General features: G+C 40.7%; 1 protein-coding gene across 1 annotated transcript in view; it reads right to left on the reverse strand.

Moving 5' to 3' along the window:
* Positions 1–24,187, reverse strand: part of oxct1a (3-oxoacid CoA transferase 1a) — a 39,932-nt gene that overhangs the window by 850 nt on the left and 14,895 nt on the right. Inside the window, exons 8-16 of the mRNA XM_088993852.1 lie at positions 20,617–20,724; positions 19,362–19,476; positions 18,939–19,033; positions 18,493–18,541; positions 18,273–18,345; positions 15,944–16,019; positions 6,993–7,082; positions 6,349–6,429; positions 66–167 (exon numbers count right to left, since the gene is read on the reverse strand). Of these exons, the coding sequence (XP_088849978.1) occupies positions 66–167; positions 6,349–6,429; positions 6,993–7,082; positions 15,944–16,019; positions 18,273–18,345; positions 18,493–18,541; positions 18,939–19,033; positions 19,362–19,476; positions 20,617–20,724 (789 nt within the window). The remainder of the gene's footprint in view (positions 1–65; positions 168–6,348; positions 6,430–6,992; positions 7,083–15,943; positions 16,020–18,272; positions 18,346–18,492; positions 18,542–18,938; positions 19,034–19,361; positions 19,477–20,616; positions 20,725–24,187) is intronic.

A 24,187-nucleotide genomic window follows, 5' to 3' on the forward strand; every position in this document is an offset into this window, starting at 1 on the left:
AAAAAAAAAAAAAAGATGAATCAATGGATCCATGAGACTATTAAATTATGTTTCGAAGGACTGACCTCAAAGTCTGCACCGGTGCACTCCTTGATGTCATCTGGAGTGATTCCCTTCCACACTTCGATGAGAGTCAGCCCTTTCGCCTTATCCACATCAAAGACGGCCTGAGTGAAGATAAGCAAGCATTACGGAGAAGAAGAAAAAACTCGCCATTGTAAGGTAGATTAAAAATGACAAATTTTAGTCGTTTTTGTGGAGTAGATTCACTTGAAGATGCAGAAAAAGGAAGACTGGGGGTGTGAGAGCTCAATTGGGCTCTCGAGAAATCAATTCAATCACACGGACGATGGAGACAACACCTTCCAGGTCAGCCATGCTGAGAAACCCTGATTTGTGTATGCGTTTGCGTGTGTGCTACCGAGTGTGACGCAGCAGGTAAGCAATTAATTGCGGACAGCACAAATCATTAACTCATTCGCTGCCACACAATGTGAAAGAAATTGTCCACTCCAGTGTCAGCAGGGTTTCTGGCATTTTCACTCAAATTGCAGGACCCAGAGAATATTGAGTTTTAGGACAACATAAACATTCAGTAACCTTAGACTCTTCTTTCACCAGAAAATAAGAGTTACAGTGATACCTCGGTTTACGAACCCCTTGGCTTACGAACTCTTCGGTTACGAACGTTAAATTTATTAAGATTTTACCTTGGCATACAAACTATTTTTCAGGATACACACAAAGCTGCCACAATGAGTGATGTGTTGTTCGCAAACGAGCCCGTTCTCCTAACTAGCAAATGGTAGCCGACTCATTTTTGTCCTGTGTCCCCGCCCCCAGTCTTCAGTTAAAGCCACGTGATTGGTCAAGAACGCAGCAGTGAGGGGGTGGTTTAAACATTAGAGAACAGGCACAGAGAGAGTGAGAAAAATGGATCGAAAACAGTGAAATTTGGACTCGTTTCAACTTTGATAGTTCAAAGGCAGAGTGTAGACTGCATGGTTAAAATATCCCATCAATCAGGCTCCACAAATAACCTGCACAAGCCATCTGTACACTTGATGCAAAAAGCTATCAACCCAGCTAAACAGAACACAATTGATGAGGAACTAGGTCAAATGATCGCAGAGAAAGCACCTACAAGGGATCATTCCTCAAGATGGTGAAAGAAGAAGGCTACGTTCCTCATCAAGTGTTTAATGCTGATGAAACCGGCCACTCCATTGCATCAAGCCATCAATGGCCATCACAAAGGTAAATAAAATGACTTTATTATACAGTCCTGTTTATTTCTTTAATCATAATACCATAGCACATTTATTATACATAAAATAAGGTACATTTTGTGTAGTTTTAAGGCTTAGAAAATTAGAAAGTAAAAAAATATGTTTTATGGGGACTGGGAACGGATTATTCTCATTTTTATGGTTTCCTATGGGAAATTATTTTTTGGGATACACACTGTCTGGAAACCAATTAACTTCATAAGCCAAGGTATCACTGGAATTCCTAAATTATATGGGTCTGGAGTAATGTGAGCTTGAAATGGGAGCGGCTGTACAAAATACAATGCAATACATACATCTTGATTTACAAAAAAAACAGCCTCCATCTGAAACACATTCCCAAATTGAGGACGTACTTGAAGGCCACATAAGATACTTGAGAAAACGGGAGTGCAGAAGACAAAGTGACCCGAAATCCTGTTGCTTTCTCCCAGCGGGGAGTGACAGGCTGAGGACTCTTCCCCACAAAGCCCATCACGGTTCAGCTCATTAGATTGGCGCGCGCACGTGCTCGGCAGGGGGCTGACATATCACTCCGAAATAGCAAGACAGATGGAGTGGCATAGGGAGTAGGAGGATATACAGACACGAGCGACGACACGCGTCTCATTTGTGTGACGCAAATGTTCTCGGTTCATTATGGAACATTGAATTGCGGTCGTCTGAGAAAAAAATAATACATGATAGGGGCATCAAAAATGTATTAATCATCAATGTAGAACACACATAATGACCAGATTTTTGCATAGTTTTAACTTTCACTTCGTCTTTAGAAGTCTGGGCCTGATGAACTAAGATCTCAAATGCAGTGTGAAAAATTGCATGTTCCCCAACCAAAAATTGCGTGTTTGCTCACACGGGATAATTTTAAAGGACAACTGACGCCGTCGGACAAGTTGTGTTCATAATTTGTAAAATGGCTTCAAATGACTTCTACTGAGCGTATTTTACAAAAATTCCACAGCATATAGCTATATTTTACGTTTTAAGACTCACGCTGAATATTCAGGAAGTCTTGTTTTTGAGTTGGCGACGATGCCTGATTTGACGTCACGTCTGGAACGCCCCTGACCGAGAAAGCGACAGACAATGCATTTTGGGTACTTCGGTTGGTCTGAAAACTTCGCGTTGATCCGTGTTGATGGGGAAACAGAAATAATGCGATGGTGAATCGTTGTATGTTGCACCGAGACTACAATTTGATACTAGCTTACCAACAGAGCTTGGGCGCCATCTTGTGCATTTTCTGGGACACTACATTTCAGTCCAGACGCTTCAAAATGACACGGAAGGACTTCTTTAATCGATTGTAAACATTTATGCTTTCCTCTTCAGAACTATTTGAATCATATTCACAACTGGATGAGTAACAAGAAAGGATATTTTCCGAATCTGAAGCCATTTTTTGATTCTCGAGCAAGGCAAGACATCTTGGCGTGATGTCACGAACAATGGGGCGGGACCTTCTGACACTGAAACTTTCTGAGGTCAATTTGAAGTAGTTTTGGGACACTTTAAGTCATTTTTATTTGTGTTTTTCATTTGACTAAAAATAGCCTGCATATTTTGGGTATTTTAGATGCCATAAAACGTTTTTCTGATGTCAGTTAGGAAACAAAAAAATGGTGTCGGTTGTCCTTTAAGTAGTCCTAAAACTCAATATTCTGTGGGTCCTGCAATTTGAGTGAAAATGACAAAAACCCTGGCACTGGAATGGACACATTTTTGCATATCATCAAGTACCCTTACTGACCGAAAAAAAACAAACCATAACGGTTATGCCATAAATGGTGCGGCGCAAATCTAACAAATCTGTAAATCAATACTGTATATCAATCCCCATTGAGAAACAAAAGACAAAATGTGGTCTGGTCCCCTTTTCAGGACAACACGTGAGTGCAAGGGAAGGACAACATTCATTCCCTTTACAAAACGTTTTCTCTCCTGTCTGTGTTGAAGCAGAGATGCACCCGAATGAAACAATAAAAACAGGCCAGGGATTATGGCACTCATTAAAGGCATCATTTGCCATGTTTATAGCCTTTCATTTCCTACAGCCCAGAGGGGTCAAGCCGTTTCCTCTGGTAATTACCGCCAAATGTGTAACTGTTATTTACTTGACTTTTTTCCACACAGTTGCACAAATGACTTTTCTGTCTTAAATCAGGAAGCCTTTTGAGTTGGAAATGATGTCCTCCACAAACTCACAATGGCAAAATGGCAACTCCGACATGCCTCCTTCTTTTTCGGGATGCTGTCAAAGCAAGAACTCAAATTGATTGATAGGCACAAGATGGCGGAGGTAGTTAAGGTCAAAAGCCAAAACTATTGCAATATTTTCATTTGCCTACTCTCAGCCAGGAATCATTTAAACCACCTTTTTAATTTACAGGACCTTTGGTTATGAAATACAACCAGAGGAAGAATATACACCAAATTGTTGTCATTTTTTTCAACCTGGCTTCATGGACACCATGTTGGTTCTTATGACTGGAGGTGAGAATCGCAATCAGGATATTGCAGAGAAACCACACAAGTAATTGGAACTTATAATGCCACGGAAGAGCTGTCTTTACTCATTCACTGCCATTCCTAAATGTATTCAAGAATTGCAAAGCACGACGTGTAGCGCCATTCCCGAATTTGTTCGGGTTTTGGTTTTTCTTGCTTGGGTGCCAATAAAACGCTGGCCAGACCTCTGGCAATGTTTTTCCCTTGCACAAGGGAGCAGCATTTGCCTTTTGTCCATGTTAGCGCTTTGTTCCAACTTCAGCTGTTGTTAAAGCGCTATATAATCCAATATGAATGCATTGAATTGTATTTTGGACATCCTCCCCCATTTCAATCTCAGATAGCTCCAGACCCATATAACTTAGGAATTAACTCTTTTTTTCTGGTGGCTGCTGACAGTAGTGACAGCGAGACCAGTTGTGGCTCAATATGACTTCACATATAAGGCGCACCTGCGTATAAGGGTCATCTTTTAAGGAAAATGAAGGCTTTTGGGTGCGCCTCATAGGCCAGAAAATACAGGAGTATTCTACTTGATGGCAGAAAGTGTGACTCAGCTATGTATCCACCTGTAGCTATTCACCAGAGAGAATAACAGCTGTGTGTAAATCGGGACCTAATTTCATGAATTTTACCTTGCGTGTTTTTTTTTTGTGTGATTTGTTTGGAGATTTTTCTCATTTCAAATACTGTATGTGTCTTGGCCCAATACAGGTTGAGAAACATTGCCCTACTCGAGCATTTGGTGTGTAGGAGGCACGACGACAGGTGACGACAAGAATGCGGGAAAGCATCTTGGCTCTCGAATAAATTCAACAAACAAAAATAGCAGCTATTGAAGTTCTCTGTTGACGCCGCCATCGTCGGCCTCGTTACAGGAGATGATCGGGAGTACAGGGGATTGACGGAGGACTTTGTGGACTGTTGCCTGCAGAATCCCCTCCAGATTTTTGAACAGATGTGGTGTTCTAAAGAAAAAAACTAGCCTGTACTACTGCTCTGATCAGGAAGGGGCAGGGGTCACTCCTATGCCTCGGTGGTGGCTTTCAGCTATTGGCAACTGGAGGATGCTATTTGGTTAACTGCTATGATGGACAGACCCTCCCAAAGCATAAAATGATATGAGAAAAATATTTTTGGAAGTTGGAGGTTGAAAAGTTCCACAAACCCTCACATCACATTTGTGTTTAGAGCTTGTGTGTCTAACATGTTCAGCTCGGTGACACTAAATAGGTCAATAATATGCATGCATCTGACTTTGTATTGGAGCCGGAGCAACAACATGCCAGGCAGCCGTTTCAAGACACGGATAAGTGCTTCAAAAAATGACATAATAAGACAAGCCACGCCTTAGTGTGAAAATGAAAACACGAAAACAAAATCAATAATCAGCTTCCAAAGAAACTAATTGGTACTAATTGAATCAAGGTCATATCGGTCCACCCTTGTTGCATCAATCATCAGTCAACTTGTTTTTATATGCGCGCGCGTGTGTGTGTGTGTGTGTGTGTGTGTGTGTGTGTGTGTGTGTGTGTGTCAACAGTCGCTTATTACCACTGGGTAATGTTGTTATCTCAATATCTGGCAGGATGCTCTGATACACAAGTGATCAAGCCTTAGTTGTATAGATAATACATTTGCAGTGCGATCCGCAATCAAGTTTATGAGAAGAGGACTAATTTATTCGAATTTTTATATCCTGTACCAAAGATCTTTCGCACTTTGGTGTATATGACCTCAGCAAATCCCACAAGTGACCAAGTGACTTTGTGTTTGTTTGTGTATGTACATATATACATATATACACACATATATATACACAAATATACACATATGTGTATATATATACAGATAAACACATATACATATATACACACACACACACACACACACACACACACACACACACACACACACACACACACACGTGTATATACACATATGTATATATAGATATACACATATATACACACATATGTATATACAGATATACACATATGTATATATATATACACAAATGAACACATATTTATATATATACACAGATATACACATATGTATATACACATATGTATCTATATACAGATATACACAGATATACACACACACACATACATGTATATACAGATATACACATATTCACATATGTATACATACACACATATACACATTTGTATATATATATATATATATATATACACACACATGTATATACAGATATACACATATGTATACATACACACACATACACATATGTATATATACACATATGTATATCTACAGATATACACATTTGTATACACACACACACACACACACACACACACACACATACACACATACATACATACATACATACATACATACATACATACATACAGCCATTTCAGGTAGTAATTGGTATAAAACGTTTTTAAAAATGCTGCAATAAAAACAAAAGTCAACAAATGTCAAAAAGTGATCTCAGTTAATTGCAGCACTCAACTTTTCATGAGGGAAGCTATTGTTTTCTTTATTCAATGTGTATGTTAACTAAACAAATACAAACCTTCTCTGTGATGATCCGGTCCACACACTGCTTCCCTGTCAGCGGCAGAAGGCACTTGTCCAATATCTTGTGTTTACCTCCCTAAATGAAAGCAGCAGAGATTCGTCAGAGAGCTTCAGCTGAAAGTTAGGACTCAAAGTCAGGCATTAAGACCACTCAGTCGACCTCCTCAGTATTCAATCTCTAAGTGAGAGCGGCTCTCATGTCGCTACACCACGCACACATTACACACGTGCTCCATCATGAATGACAACGCCCTTCAGGGCTGCGAATTTGTGTTCACCTGCTGTACCATCTGGACAGTCGTGAGGCACCACACAGTCTTCGATTGTCCTGGCATGTATGCGTTTTCACTGCTTTTACTATTCATTACACAAAGTCAAAAGTGTAGCACTCTGACTAATCAACTCTTGACTCCAATTGGAGATTTGTGTTTGAGTTAGCTAAAGACAAATGAGCAGAAAACTGGTATGCACGCTGACCCTTTTCTGCTTAAGAGCCATTAAGCAAACCATTAGGAGAATTGCCATTAATCAGTCAGAACACTCGCAGTCATTAGTGCAGGAAGGAGACATGGGACCACATAGAAAAATGAGGGAATGCACACATATACGGTATATATGGTACACTCTAATGATACAAACCTTTGCTGAGTGCTCCATGGTGACCACTACTTTAGTTCCAGCGCTGGCCACCAAATCCATAGCTCCGCCCATTCCTTTCACCATCTTACCCTGAGATGGCAAGGATCAATAAATATACATGATAGTAGCAGCACATTTGGAACGGGGCATTGGAATAAAAATCTATTGCGCTATACAGTGGTACCTCCACATATGAAATTAATTGGTTCTGAAAGAAAAGTCTCAACTAGAAAATTTTGTAAGTCAAGGCACATTTTCAATGTAAATGCCGTAATCCGTTCCAAATCCTCCAAAATTCAGATATAAATGTTGTATATATGATAAAATGCATCAAAATATGCAACAAATACATGTTACAAAGAATACAAATGATGGTGAATTAACTTTTAACCGCACCCTTGTTGTTTTTTCGCCCTCTTTATTTCATGTTCCTGGCGTTTTGTAAAGAACTGATCCAAGGACGTTTACTTTTGTCGGCTTTTAACAATCCTTTATAAATGTCGTAAGACAAACGTTATCTTAGTAAGCGATCACCTGACTGGTTTTCTGTACTATAAACATTTTCGTAAAATTATCGGAATTAACTCTTTCAGTGACAGTGGTTACTTCAGTGGATGGCAGAGATCAACAAATATACATGATAATAGCAACAAATTTAGAACAGGACATTGGAATAAAAATATGCCTAGAACATGCATAGAACAATTCAGTGGTACGTCTGTACCACTGAATTACTTATGAAATTAATTGATTCTGGAAGGAATTTCTGAACAAAAAAAAATATAAATCAAGGCACGTTTTCCATGTAAATGCCCTAATCCACGGTGTCAAAGTCAAGGCCCGCGGCCCAAATCCGGCCCGCCACATCATTTTTTTCGGCCCGCAAAAGCAAATCAAACTTGTTAAATTCCATGATGATAGCTAAAATCTGAGCCAAAATTTCATCTTTTTGGATGTCAACCACAATAAAAGTCATTATTCTTGACTTCAGATTTGAAAACGAGTTATTCATTAATTTGCTGTGTGCTCTTTATGTAATATTTGAAGGGATTTAAACATTCTATTGGGTTGCCCAAATTCATAACGGCCCTCGAGAGGAAACCATAACTACAATGTGGCCCGCAACAAAAAATGACTTTGACACCCCTGCCCTAATCCATTCCAAGTCCTGCAAAATTCAGACATAAATGTTTTATAAATGATTTTTGCCCTCTTTAGTTCATTTTCTTGGCTTTGTAATTAACTCTTTCAGTGAGAATAGTTACTACTGCGGACAGCTTATCATGTTATCAGGTTACATGGTGCAAGAAAGGGTTAAATCATCATTTTAAAATCAGAATAGTTGGTGTTGGTACACTGACCACAATCAAACTGTATTATTTGTTATAGTTACTGTTGAAATTGTAAAATCATGTTGTATTGTGTTCACACTTTTGACAGTGTTTGATTTGATGATGACATTTTACCATGCTACACAGTTGAATTAACAAACTCATTTCGGGTATTCATTTACAGTTTTTAATAACAAATAAATTTAATAAAAAGTGGAAAAACAAATTTGTTCTACAGAAGTGTCAACTATTATAAACCACTGCATTCCCGAAACTTAAATCCAACTTTAAATATAAGGTCTCGGCGGTAACAAAAAGTTGCCATGTTCCCTGCACGTTATCTTAACCGGAGAGCCTGCAGCTGTGAAGAGATTGAATTCGAGTAATGACATTTGTCTCCGATGTGAAATGACATTTTTGTATTTTGGCAGAAATGTCAGCTGAATCCATGTTAAGCACTTGAGAAAACTGTCCGAGGGGGACACCGGTGAATGGAAGAAAAATGGGCAAAAACACTCAAAGAACGCTGACTGCAAAAGTCTAGTGAGGCTTTAGAAAGTTAAAAATAATGTTAATGCATTTTTAGTATTTTGAGCTGGCCATGTTTGCCCAATTATCCTTGCAAAAGCACTCCAAATCTGTTGAGATTACAAAAAGATTCAAATTGGGTTTTATCTGACTATGTGGTGTGTGTGTGTGTGTGTGTGTGTGTGTGTGTGTGTGTGTGTGTGTGTGTGTGTGTGTGTGTGTGTGTGTGTGTGTGTGTGTGTGGATTTGGATTTGCCTTTATTAGTCTCGCAGTGGAGAAATTTACATTTCACAGCAGCAAAGTTATGAAAGAAATGAAAGTAGAAAAGCAAAACACAGGAGCTGCTGGAAAGCATCATAAGAATCCCGACTGCCTCCAGGGAGGCCAGCTGGGTAGGAAAGATATCAAACCCAGCGCAGTGCGAGGGCGGCGAAAAGGAGCGCAGGGGTAAGTCTGATTTAATCGAATCTGCTGTCACGCATCATCTTTGGAAGCAACCGACTAAAAAACTGTAAATGAGTACCCGAAATGAGTTGAAAGAAAGGGGTCCACGATGTGTGTTAATCTTCGAACACGGCAATAAAGTGCCCACCTCTGCTTTTTATTTCCTGCAGTTTCTTTTACTCTGATACGACGGCGTCCTTCTTTCCAAGCGATCGATGCTAATGCACGTTCTGACATTCAAAGAGCTCGCTAGTGTGCGCGCAGGCCCTCCGGGGTGGCCACGTCTGACCTGATACGAGCAAGTCTGACTTGTGTGATGATGGGTGTGAGCCAGACACCTGTGAGTACTCCTTCCTCACAATGACCTGAGCTGCCGTTAATCTGTGAGTCAGGACAAATGTCTGCCTAACTGCGCCTGCGATTGTCGAGATCGATGATACATTGCTGTGTCGACTGACATTTGGCTCCTTGTAATTTTCAGCATTGCATTTGTAGATCTGATCTTGATCAGTTCGTATGCTATGGAAAGCAGATCCACGCATGGCAAAAAAAAAAAACGATCAAATGTGAGCATGCCACCCACTTCCAAGGATAGACATCAAAGGATCGACTCAGAATCATCTTTATTGCCAAGTATGTAGGACACACAAGGAATTTGTTTCCGGTAGAACACGCTGCACTAGTATCGTCGTCAAAAAAACTGCTAAGTGGCACTATACAGTTCCATTTTGGCTACTGTTGAAGAGTTCAAAGAGTTAATGGCTTGGGGGAAGAAGCTGTTTAAATGTCTGCTGGATTTGGTGCGCATGGATCGGTAGCGCCTGCCTGAGGGGAGTAGCTGGAAAAGGTGGTGGGCAGGGTGCGGAGGGTCCAGTAGGATTTTCCGCGCCCTTGTTCGGATTCTTGCAGTGTGCAAGTCCTCGAGAGTGGGTAGGGCGGTGCCAATGATTTTTTCCGCCGTCCTAATAATAATAATAATAATAATAATAATAATAATAATATTAATAGCACATTTCATTTCTAAGCGCCTTTCAAAACTCTCAAGGTCACTTTACAGTCACAGGTTCAGTTTTTCTGTGGGTGAGCAGCGGCAGCCACACGCGCCAGCGTTCACTCAACCCAGAAGTAACTCAAATAGATAGAAAGCTAGCTAGCTAGCTAATAGCTAGTCAATAGATCGCTAGATAGCCAGCTAGATAGATAGCTCATAGATAGATAGTTTTATAGATAGCTACTAGATATCCAGCTAGATAACCAGCTAGTTAGTTAGATAGCTAATAGACAGAAAATAGCTAGCTAGCTATATAGTCAGCTAGTCATTTAGATAGCCAATTGAAAGAAAATAGATATTGGAAGTCTTTGAAAGATGATCCCGTTTTGTAAGACGTGGTCAAATAATTGAGTTTCCTGATCTGTTTGCAAACAAGCAATGAACAAAGAGTAAATGTTCAATATTACAATATTGACGATTGGAAATCCTCTACGAACCAAAGATTTGGTGATTGGTTGATGGCTCCTGATGTTCAGTATTAAAGACTTCTTGTTTGTTTTGTTTTGACTGAGGAGTCTGCTATTGATACAATTTCCTCATTTTCCGGTGTATAAGGCGCACCACAGTATAAGGCGCACCTCCAATGAATGTTGTGTTTGCAAACTTTTTCCATATATAAGGCACACCGGACTCTAAGGCACACATTCAATGAATGAAAAAGGTTTTTCAAATACAGTAAAGTCTCGTTATATCGATATTCAAGGGAGTCCGAAAAAATATCGATATAACCGGGACTATCGATATATCCGACCCTGTTTGCATGTAATTTTCTCCGTGCGTGCATAGAAATAGTATCGATATAACCGGGACTATCGATATATCCGATATCGATATAACGAGACTTTACTGTATATTATTATATGAATATAAAAGTTTTGTAAATAAAAATCACACCACATTATAAGGTCAGATTAGCTTCAGGGGACAGTCCTCTGCTCCCTCCAACCTTAGAGCAGGGACCTATCAAAGCAGAGGTATGGCACCACCCCCTCTGGACATTAGGGGTATATATAGGGCCAGAGCTACCAACACAATTTTAGTTCGCTGACGAAGCTTTTCGGATGAAGAGCGAAACGTCCGAAACCTTCAAAGAAGTACAGACACATTATAAGGTATTTTAGTAAAGGCTGGGGTTACACACTACCTCTTCTACTGGAGGAAATGGAGTCAGTGTCTGCTGACAATAGTTGCGAGACCTGTTGTGGCTTAATATGACTTCACATATAAGGCACCTGCGTATAAGGCGCAGGAGCATCTTTGGAAGAAAATGAAGCCTTCTGGGTGCGCCTTATACACCGGAAAATAAGGTACACATCTAACGCTTGTGATCAAATATCAGGCCGCACTGATTTATCAATCCCAACATTTTTGGACAACCCCTTTTGATTTTTGAAGCTGTTTATTCAATGTTTTGAAATGCACAATCGAGGATTTTTCTCTTCACATCTTTTTTTTCCTTCCATATACTAATGGTAGACTCGCCTGCTCTTTAAATTAAGCCTGCATAGAGGGCATCTAGGCTTGTGCTTGTTAAATTGTTGTTAAGGGAAAATATGAGTGGCAATGGCTTTTTCAAAGCGAGAGATCATGTGGGAGGTTGGGAGATGCTGGATCGGTGGCATCGAACCCAGATTACAAGAGACACCTGAAATTGACGCGCTGCTAAAATGGAGGCGATCAGGACTAATGAGAGAGAGCAGATGACATCGAAGTCACCGTTCCAAGTGTTTTTTCCCCAGCTATGCTTTTTCTTTGAAGCTATTTTAAGGAGAACAACATGAATAACGTCAACTTGACTTTTTGATTTAAAAGGAGGCTTCACGTGATCGCCAAGTCAGCCAGAATAGGCTCCAGGACTTGCAACAAAAGGGCAAAAGTGATAGAGGAACCGCTATATCGCAAGAGGATGAGTGTGGACATGGCAAACCAATGTTCTGTTGTTATTGAGATGTACGGTGCAATTAACTTGATGCATAAAGTCAGTCATATTGTTTATTCTGAATTATTAACAATGCTTCACCGAGGAAGCAAACGGTGTCTTGGAACCAACATCTTTCTATCTCTTTCTCTCGCTCTCTCTCTCCGTCCCTCTCTCAATCTATCCTTCTCTCCATCACCCCCTCTCTATATTTTCCCTTATCTCCCACCCTCCCTCTCTCTGTCTCTCCCACTCTCCCTCTTTCTCTCTCTCCCTCTCTCTTGCTCTCTCTCCCTTATCTCCCTCCCTCTCTGTCTTTCTCCCTCACTCCCTCTCTCTCCCATCCCCCTTCTCCCTCCCTCTTTCTCTTCCTGCTTACCCCCCCCTCACTCCTCCCCCTCCCCTCTCTCTCACTCTCCCCGTCCCTCCCTCTCTCCCCCTTTCTCACTCTCACTCCCTCTATCTCTCTATTCTTCCCCCTCCATTTCTCTCTCTCCCTCCCTCTCTCAATATTTACCTGTCTCTGTCTTTCTCTCACTCTCTGTCTCTGTCTCCTTCTCCTGTCTCTCTGTCTCTCTCCCTCCCTTCTTCTCTCTGTCTCTCCCTCCACCTCACCTACCTCCACCTCTCCCTTTCTCTCAAGATGAACCCTGCCAGTTGCCCAAAGACATTTGGGATAGGCTCCAGCAACCACCCGTGACTCCTGTGAGGATGAAGCAGGTCGCATTTTTAAATTTCAATTGCCATTACTACTTGGCTGTTTAGGCAATTGAAATCAACCTTCCACTCCCGCTTCCAATCCAATAGTTGCCATTTGCCAAGCTTCTGCTTTTCTCGTCCGTTCAACGTGGATGACAATCTCCGCAGTCCTACCCAAAAGATTCTCCATTTAATCACCTTGCAAAAAGCTGTCGCCTGTCTTGCTTCCGCGGAAGACTAATGACGTGGGTTGGGTGAAAAGGTGGGGGGGGGGGGGGCAAACAAACTCTCCAATGCATCCCGGGTAGGATTCAGCCAGGCTTGCGTTTTGCTCAGTTTCTTTTTCTGCGTGTGTGCATTGTTGTGTTGCACGACTTCCAATGATTCCTGGCTTCAAATGAGTTATGCAATGGCTTTTGATTAGGAGCCAGTCGAAGCTGTGTAAGCAAACCATTTTGCTTCAACCTGAGCCACGGTTAATTCTACTGCCATCCGCATGGAACAAAGCACACACGCGATTAAAACAGGCATTTAAAATGCACCCAAAACTGACAGGTAATCATCACTCAAGCTACCCTTTTTTTGGCAGCCTTGGACAAACTGGGGTTTTAATGAACAGTACATTTGACACCTATAATTCTCTTTTTGGGGTATAATAGCTTAATGGCTTTTTTCCCCACTCGTACAATCACAGATGTGACAGAAAAACCAAGAAGATGAAGCTCTCTTCTCTTATTGGTCAGTGAGTTGAACTGTACAGTATTCTACTCTAGTGCTCTTTTACAAGCTATTGTCCGTCCAGATGTTTTAGCCAGAGTGGAGATGTAAAAGCATTTCAAAGCCTTCAACCGGAAAAACGTTTATCTGCATTTGCATATTGAAAGCGTTCAAAATCGAAATCGCGCTGAGTGCGCCGCATCCCTGACTCCCACGTTAAAACATTTTCAATTTCATGCCATGCACCAATCTTTAGATGGTGAATAATTTTCATTATCAGAGACAGAGGAAGGGGTTGAGGTGGGGAGTGTTGTAATTCTCTTCATCCACGCTTTCAAAAAATGAGAGATAATGAGAATTGAGGCATAGGTGAGGACGGCGGTGTATAAGTGATCGCCCCGTAAATTAGTCTGGCCAAATATGACTGATATGTAAAAAAATCCAGCATATTCAGCCTCCAAGCTAAGTCAACACAGTGAAAGAAAGAAAGAAAGAAAGAAAGAAAGAAAGAAAGAAAGAAAGAAAGAAAGAAAGAAAGAAAGAAAGAAAGAAAGAAAGAAAGAAAGAAAGAAAGAAAGAAAGAAAGAAATTTGGAACTAGATCCATAAGAAATAAATATATAAATGAATAAGGAATTGGATAAATAAAATTAGATGAAAAAAGATGAATAGATAAACAAATACATAAACAAACAACTAGATAGACAAATAAACAATAATAAATAAATCGACAAAAATAAATAAATCGGGAACTAGATCCATAATAAATAAATGAAAATAGGTACAAATAAATGAATAAATAAATAAATAAATAAATAAATAAATAAATAAATAAATAAATAAATATATAGAGAAATAAACAAAATAAATAAACGGACAAAAACAACGAAATAAATAAAGACACGAATGAATGATTAACTAACTAAATAAATAAACACAAATGAATAAAAACAGAAGAGCGGAGGTTTATCTAAAATAAACCAACCCTGTGAAATGACTGTCCATATCATTGCCAATGAGGGCAGCTGCATCTTGAAATTAATGCAGTGCCCGAAGCAACATGTACACTTCAGTCAAGCAAAAAACTACAATGTGATCGGGGGGAGGGTTGTATCCACCCCCCCACCCCTCCTCCCTGTCTCCAACAGTCTGCGCAAGCTTTTTAATGGGTTCTTGACCTTCGTCATGACTCAGATGGGCCTTGGCTGCCTTGATCCAGAGACCGATTGACCTAATCATACATCTTGCTAAAATCCCACCCCACAGCCATTTACACTTTCAGCGCCTGCGAGCTCACCCACGTATAAGAAAAAAACGCCATGTTCTGGTCTATGAGCAGGCTACTGCTTTGCGAACACCGCTGTGCATAAAATGAACACAATAGTGATGAAAAATCTAATCTATATGTACTCTGGCACAACAAGAGACCACATCAGATAAGAGGTAGCCCCCTAAAAAGAAAAATGTTTTCTCTGAAGCCTGTGCAGCACCTCAGCGCTGCCAAGAACATGTAATTTCTCCTCAAATAGCCCTGTCGTTTTGGAAGAAAAACACGGGATTCAATAAAATCAGGCTATTCATGATTGTTTTCGGCTGAATGGAAATAACATGGGAGGGGGGATGTGAGATTTTGTCATGCGACATTTCAATCCTTGCTTCAAATGAGGAAATACTGGAATACACACAACATTAACGGGAAACATTGGTGTGGCCAAAAGAGTCCCTCGTGTCACCATTAGATTTACCGTTTCTGCAACGCTACAAGAACCATTTCCAAATATATACATTACGAGCGCCGAGAGCGCGAACCCACCACAAAGGATTAACTGGGAGGCGGGGGGTAGTTCATAAAGTGCCGCTCCATAAATTTATTTGGAGGGTACTTCCTCGGCTTCATGGAAAAAAATCCCATCGGCTGTGTTGTGATGATTCTGTGGGGAAGGCGTGCGGGGAGCTTTCAAAACGATACCACAGTGACTTGAAAAAATGCACGAATGGCATGTAGATTCTCATCAACATTGAAAGCCCTCTTCCGTGGTCAATTATGTTTTGTATTAACATATTAATGATTTTGACCCAAGGCAGTCATAAAAATGGGAAAAAAAGTCCTTCGCAGGCAACACCCACAACCAGCAAGAGCACAAAATGACATCCGATAAGATTGCCACACAAGTGGCGGTCCTAATAGACTGTCAGCATTTGAACCCACGGCAAATGAGGGTGGGACTGTGGGGACAAAAAGGAAGATGAAAAACAATCTTACTGGGATCATCCAGTTGGCCAGGTCTCCGTACTTTGACACTTGCATGGCTCCGAGCATTGTCAGGTTGATGTGGCCCCTGAAGAGAAAAGTCACAACAGAAGACAGCTGTCAACGTTTTGAGTCGGAACTCTGGAGTAAAATGATGATGATTTTTTTTTTTTTTTCCGGCATTGTTACAAGCATCTGTGGTGAAATCTCCCCATTGCCTTTTAAATGTGGATCCAAGTCAGGTTTAAATGTGATGGTATTTTAAGGTACAGTGATACCTTGGCTTACGAACTTAATTGGTTCCCAGACAGAGTGTGTAAGGCGAAAAGTGTGGATCCCAAAAATTAATTTCCCATAGGAAACAATTAAAATGAGAATAATCCGTTCCCAGGTCCCCATAAAACATGATTTTCTGCTTTCTAATTTTCTAAGCCTTAAAACTACACAATATATACCTTATTGTATGTATAATGTGCTATGGTATTATAATTAAAGAAATAAACTGTACTGTATAATAAAGTTGTTTTATTTACCTTTGTGATGGACGTTGATGGCTTGATGGAATGGAGTGGCCAGTTTCATCAGCATTAAACACTTGATGAGGAACGTAACTTTCTTCTTTCACCATCTTGAGGAATAATCCCTTGTAGGTGCGTTCTCTGTGATAATTTTATCTAGTTCCTCGTTCAATTGTGTTGTGTTTAGCTGGGTTGATCGCTTTTTGCATTAAGGGTACAGATGGCTTGTGCGGTTTGTTTGTGGAGCCTGATTGATGGGATATTTTAATCTTGCAGTCTACACTCTGCTTTTGAACTCAAAGTTGAAACTCTCACTGTCGTCTGCCTGTCTCTTTAATGTTTAAACCACCCCCCCTCACTGCTGTGTTCTTGACAAATCACGTGGCTTTAACCGAAGACTGAGGGCGGGGAATAGAGGACAAAAACAGTCGGCTGCCATTTTGTTGTTAGAAGAACGGGCTCGTTCGCAAACGACACATCACTCATTGAGGCAACTCCGTGTTCGAAAAAAGTTCATATGCCAAGGTAAAGTTCGTATGCCAGGGTAAAATTTTCATAAATGTCACGTTCGTAAACCGAAAAGTTTGTAAACCAAGGGGTTCGTAAACCAAAGTATCACTGTACAGTCAAACCTCGATATTTGAACGTCTCGGTTCTTAACCAATTCGGTTTTCGACCAAAAATTGAGGGTTTTTCATGCCTCGGTTTACAACCAAAAATGGGTTCTTTGATACTTGCACTATGTAGTTTTTTATGAAACAACTTGGCACAGTTACAGTATACACCTCAGTCTTCTGACATTTTTTTATTATTCTTAGAATATCGTTTTTTTTATCATTTCACCCCCCACCCCCCCCCCCACACCCCCACACACCCATCCCCTTTCAAATTGCTGCTGTGGACTGCAAATTTCCCAATTGTGGGACGATTAAAGGCTTTCTGATTCTGATTCTCAAACAAACTGAGTGCACCTGAATGCACCATCGACTTGCCTCCGCTTCCTTATACGTCACTTCCTTGTTTTGTGTCACACTGTGACCGACCCATTATCCTCGTGTATCATTCCATTGTAAGTGTGTTTGTATTCTTTTTTTTTAAGAACAGACAGTGTTTACATTCATTATAATGGGATTTTTTTTTAATTCAGTTTTCAAACAGGTTTCTGGAACGGATTATGGTCGAAAACTGAGGTTTGACTGTACACAGGGTTTTGCCTAAATCTTTATTGGAAACCTCTGTCGTACTTAATTTAGTATCTAGCATTTTTTACAGAGCTTCTTAAATATTTAGCATTGCTTTTTGCATCATTGATGTACCCACTGTGTTCCTGAAATGGTCACAATTTCTTGTTTGAACTGATGTCGAACCTTGTGCGTGCAGCACCGGCCGCACGTTGTGGCATGGGCAATAAAAACACTTTTAATGACTCCTGCCAAACTTCCACCAATCTTGCACAAAGGCCAAAACTGAGGTTCACCGTGTGACCGTTGCCTGTGTGACTGCAAAGGGTTATTTCTGAGCATGATTGGATTTCCACGGGGTGTCCATGTGTACGCGCACATGCACACACAGGTGGGCAATACCAGACGGCTGACAAAATCAATGGTAACCAAGGTGTTTGGGAATATTGGCTGGGTTGCTGCGCAATTGCCTTTGTACAAAATGCGGCTTAGTAATTGACATTTGAAGCTCGCTGTGGTGTTTATCAAATAGGTTCTGATTCAAACACACCCGTTGAAGAGAATATTGAATTCATTGGCTAAATCTAAATTTGTTTTCATATGCCGAGCATATCAGATTGGCACAACTTTTTTGAGTGTTACCCTCGGATCATGGCAAATGAGTCATCGCTGGAGAAATAGGCAGCTCCGGGAAGCACTGTGACTGTCTCCTTTCCTGCAGAACATTGACACAACTCTCAGTTCGAGCAAATGTTGAGTGGTCATGCACAAAGATAACCAATTAAATCAATTTGTATTCGTGTTATTAGGCTTGCGACCACGCTTCATTGTGAAGATTTTAATGCGTATCGATCAGACTGACCTGCGTTAATCAGGTCTGCATCTACTTCGGGATCAGCGGGGTATGGGCCCTGTAAAGATTACAAAAAAAAAAAACAATATAATGAACTGGGATTTGCTTCACGTGTACACACAGTGACTCAAAACTGTTGGAGACAATCGCATTTCTCTCACTCAACGAGAGCTTAGTGCATCACTTGTTCAAAGCTGGCACACATAATTAAAGCGTTTTGACAAATAAGGCATTGCCATGGACGCCTACGCTCGCCTGTCAAAAAAATGCTTGGAAGTTATTCCATCTCTGCAGCAGCATTCTTTTCTCTGCACTTAGTCAATAATGATTTTCCCACACACAAATAAAGAAAATTAGTCGATGCGCCATAATGAGTTGCATAACAAATTGGCTTCTCAATCCCCGCAATGCACAGAGCAGAAAAATATGAAAAATGCTCAAAATGAAATACTTACCAGTCCTAAAATTCCATTTTCGCTTTGCAGGTGCACAGTGATGTCAGGCTTAATGAAATTGCTGGCCAACATCGGGATGCCAATCCCGAGGTTAGCTGGTCAACATTTTTTTAAGGATCGTATTGAGAAACTTGTCAATTTAAAAGGCGGTCATTTAATGTTTGCTCGCAGCGGCATAGGACAAATAATCTCTCTAATGTGCTCTCCATCATAAGCTCTGCGTGGCCCGTTGATTAAATTCCACATCACTTGACATTAATAACTAAATAAATAATTTGGTACCGTTGTGCAAAGGGTAGATAATTCATTAGGAAAGCGGGAAAAGGAGGCAAGCCGGAACACGGCTTCCCGTGGCTTTCAATCGAATGAGATGGAGCAACGGCAACGAAGACGCCTTCCAAAAATCTCCGGAAAAAAGGATACCATACATCCCATCTTCAAACTCCAAAGCTGCTCGACGAATGATTCTTTCCCGGACAATATCGGAATCCTTCTTTGGTTTGGGCTTCTCGTCATGGGATTTCTTTACTGTGCGTTTCTAGAAACAGTAAAAAGGTTGCTTAAGTGATGCGTTGGGAAAATTACCGTATATTCCGATGCATAAGGGGCACCGGAGTATAATGCGCCCCACCAATGAATGGTGTATTTTCAAACTTTTTCCATGCACAGGTAACATTTGAGTTACGACCGGCCCGAGTTACGACCACCCGTACCAAGACCCCCCCCCCCCCTTTTTTTTTTATTCTATGCCTGGCACCGCAACGCACAAGCAACTGGCAACACGTACTACAATTTTGGCCAGCCAGCATGTCACACACTTGCACAGCAATTTGTGACTACACTCAATACAGTAGTTATACAGTGCAGAGGCTGTCTCGGCAACATCTTCTGTAGTACTGTACACTGCTTTTTTCCTTTGCCGTTCGCCTGAGTCCGAGCGCGTGTGTCGTCCGACCTCTTCTGGCCGTTAGCAGGGAGAGCAGGGTAAGTATAACATTTATAAATGAACTGTACAGTAAACAGTTTTGTATACATTACAAGTACAGTTATACAGTAATAAAAATCGATAATACGAAATATAAAAATGATAAAAATGACACTAAAAGTTATAACATTTATAAATGAACTGTAAACAGTTTGGTATATAATAGTAGTCAATAGAAAACGTTGCTTAAAAACAACTATCCTGTCGTGTAAACGTCACATCGGGCATTTTTAATGGATTTCAATTTACGACCGTCTGACTTACGACCGCTTTGTCGGAATGGAACCTGGTCGTAACTCGGATGTTACCTGTATAAGGCGCACCGGAGTATACGCCGCATCTTCAATAATCATTTTATCATCATATACCAATCATATAATATATAAATATATTCAACTTTTCCAAATATAAGGCACACCACATTATAAAGCGCTACAGTAAAGGCTGGGATTATGCAATGTGTCTTTTACAAAGGGGGGGGAAATGGAGTCGGTGGCTGCTGACAGTAGTTGCGAGATCTGTTTGGGCTCATATTCACATATAAGGCGCACCTGCATATAAGGCACAGGGTCAACTTTTGAAGAAAATTAAGGTTTTGGGGTGATCCTCATACAATGGAAAATACTGTAAATGACATCATTTAAGGGGCGAAATTCAAGGGACAGCAATGCCATTTTTGCAATGTTTTTTTACCTCAATCCTTTTTTCATAGCTTCCTCCCTGGACAACCCTGTGGACGTAAATGCTAGGGATGTGAATGTCTTCCGCAGCAAAACTGCCGACATCCACCACCTCTTCTACCTGCAAAATAGAACATTTTCAAAAAGGTTGATCATATCGGCAATATTTTTGATTCAGGTTGATTTTCAGATAAATTCAATTTCCCTTTTTTTAAATCAAACAAGCACAATATTGACATATATAAACCCTATTTCTGAAATGTGTAAAATATGTCTAAAATTTGTTTCCGCTAATACACATACAGTACTTAAATAGCATGAATAACCACAGATGAACAAAAAAATATTTGTTCCTTGCAGATAATGTGAAAATACAGAAAATGATATATTTTGGAAAAACAGCTTCAATGCAAAGCATGCAAAAATGTACATTTTAAATGTATTCAACGTTTACATATGAAATGTAATTTAACATTGCAAAAAGAGGTGATACGCTGCATGCCTCCATTATCAATTTGAACACTTCCAATCTCATCTCCAATGTAGAGCTGCACAGGGGTGGTCTCAAGCAACCCTGCTCATATATTTCCAGCTTCGAAGCACGTACCTCGAGTCAAAAGTATCTGACAGTGATAAATCACTACTTTTCAACAAATAAAAGGGAACAACACCTTGGGATGAAAATGCCCTGTGTGAGCGACTCAGTGATTTCCTTCCACCGTGCTTCTCTCGGGTCATAAGGACAAGTACACTTTGCAAAAGTGATGCCGCTCATGGTGTCTGTTTCATGGCGGAAATTAAACTCTGTAGACTATTTTCTGAAAAATAGTCGTGACCAGGGTGAGCAATATCACTAAACAAGGGTGTGCAGAGACCTTTCTTTTAAAGGACAACCACAGTCACTTTTTTGTATCCTAACTGACATCAGAAGAACGTTTTATAGCATCTAAAATACCCAAAACACGCAGTATATTTTTATTCAAATGCAAAACACCAATAAAAAGGACTTAAAGTGTGCAAAATCTGCAAAAAATTGAGCTGCGAATTGGGCATTTTCAGGAAGTCCCGCCCCCAGTTCGTGACGTCACGCCAAGACGTCCTGCATTGCTGGAGAATCAAAACAATGGCTTCAGATTCGGAGAATATGCTCTCTTGTTACACATCCAGTTAGGAATATGATTCAAATAGTTCTGAAGAGGAAAGCATACATGTTTGCAATCGATTAAAGAATTTATTCCGTGCCATTTTGAGGCAACATTGGGGGGAAATGTCTCACCCAAAAAGAGGCAGAAAATGGCCACCGAGCTCCTGTGAGGAATGAATCAGCCCGTTTCCACAGGCTGATAAATTCCTTGCATGGAGTTTGGACACCCTCTTCTGGCTCTTTCTGGTGCAACACGAGGTTTTCAGACCAAACAAGCATTGACGTGATGGAAGGACTGCGACAATGTGTCCTTTTTTTTCGGTCAGGGGCGTTCCTTCAGTGACGTCACGTACGGACTCGTCACCAACTCAAAAATATTCAGCACGAGTCTTAAAACATAAAATATAGCTATATGCGGTGGAATCTTTGTAAAATACGCTCAGTAGAAGTCATTTGAAGCCACTTTACAAATTATGGACACAACTTGTCCGGAGACGTCGGTTGTCCTTTAAGGGGGCAGACGCTCATGTCAAAAAGAAGGCATATTGACCATATTATTATTAGTATTGTTATTATGATTGTGGAAATACAAAATGCTAATTTGGGCCATGTGTGACAAATTCAAAACAGAACTCTTTTTATTGAAACAGGAAGGCAAATGTACGAGGCTGGAGCTCTAGACAATGGATACGGTTGTAAAACTCAATTTTCTTTTAGGCTTTCTCGGCTACTGACAAAAAAAAAAACAGGCGTAAAAGAAAGTTGTCTTCAAGGACACCAGATAAAAAGATGCGGCAGCAAAAAAAAGTTCTGTTTACAGTCATATTGTTCAAAGAACATCCATTAACTCATTCACTGCCAGACGATGTGCAAAAATGTGTCCATTCCAGTGCCGGGGGTTTTTGTCATTTTCACTCAAATTAAAGGACCCACAGAATATTAAGTTTAAGGACTACATAAACATTCAATGCAGCGTAAGAAACCTTAGACGCTCTTCTTTTTCACTCAGAAAAAAACACAATTTTTAAGCTCTATGAGGCTGGTGTTATATGAGCTTGAAATGGGGGCGGCTGTACAAAATACAATAGATTACATACATATTGATGTATATAGCACCTTAACAACAGCTGAAGTTGTAAGAAAGAACTAACCTGGACAAAAGGCTAATGCTGCCCCCTCGTGGAAGTGAAAAATGTTTTGCCAGAGATCTGACCAGCACTTTATCGGCAAACCCGCAAGAAAAAAACAAAACCCGAACAAATTCGTGAATGGCGCTCCACGTCATGCTTTTCAATTCCCGAATAAATTCGTGAATGTCCGTGAATGAGTTAAGACATGCTTTGAATAATGGAATTTGCTCATAAATAAACAAATAAATAAATACATAAATGGGGGAATCATTCAATTTAAACAAAAGCACCCAGAGCCCAAAAAATTGATGGGATTTTGTGGAGTAGGCATTTATTCAACAAAGTGTACCTCACAACAACTTTGTCGCCAGACCAACTTTGCATCTACATCACACCACGCTGTTCGAGTGGCCACAAATGGCAGAAGCGAGCTCAAGGTGACAGCAAGGTCGAACTGGATGTCAGAGGTCTTTTGTAGCTAACTAACAAGACCCAGCAAAGAGACATTGATTTAAAGAGAGGTGGGGCAATAACTTATAGGTCCAGGAATGAACGCACCTGCTCCTTTCCCCTTTGATAACAATGTTCCAAAAAAGGAGTCTCTACTCTAGCATCTAAAACTCTGTCTTGACATTCACAACATGCCGTGTCCGGAACATGGCTTTTGACTCAGAGGCCGGTAGTTCCTTTTTTTTCTTGCACTTTTTGGAGAGCAGCCAATACATAAAGAGCCCGGTGGGAACAAGAACAAGGTTCCTCCTTCCTGAAGATTCTAAAGTGAACACATTTCTAACAGAAGATGACAACCAATCACAAGAGAGCAAATGCCGACATGACATAACATAATTCCTGTCCCCCACCACGAGAAAGTACAGTACTCGCCTGTAACGCTGTGTAACCTACTTAATCCATTTACACAAGGGGCAAGCAGCCGTTAGCGAAAATTGAATTTAATCGCTTCTTATCTCAGTTTCCTCCCTCAGCACTCAGCGCTGACTGAGAGGAGTCAGCAGTTAAGAGTGGGTCTTGGTGTTGTCATGGATACGCAGACTTTTGTCGGCATTGAGGAAGCTGCGACCGTTTAAGTCTTTTTCCCTTCTCCTTTTGATTGGGATACGGTAAATCTACAGCCTCGCCGTGAAAACTGGGCCACGCAAGATGAGATTGGTCTGTTTGGGGAACCGATAACGCGGTCCCATACATCCTCCCACGCCTTTCTGATTGGCTTCATCCTATTTCTGTGAGACTGCCGATTTGCATAAACGCTCTCAAAAAGCAAGACAGAGCTCAGCCCTGACGGCTATTTTAAA

The sequence above is a fragment of the Hippocampus bargibanti genome, linkage group LG04, assembly GCF_051943395.1.
Source record: "Hippocampus bargibanti isolate YZ-2025 linkage group LG04, ASM5194339v1, whole genome shotgun sequence".
Lineage (NCBI taxonomy): Eukaryota > Metazoa > Chordata > Actinopteri > Syngnathiformes > Syngnathidae > Hippocampus > Hippocampus bargibanti.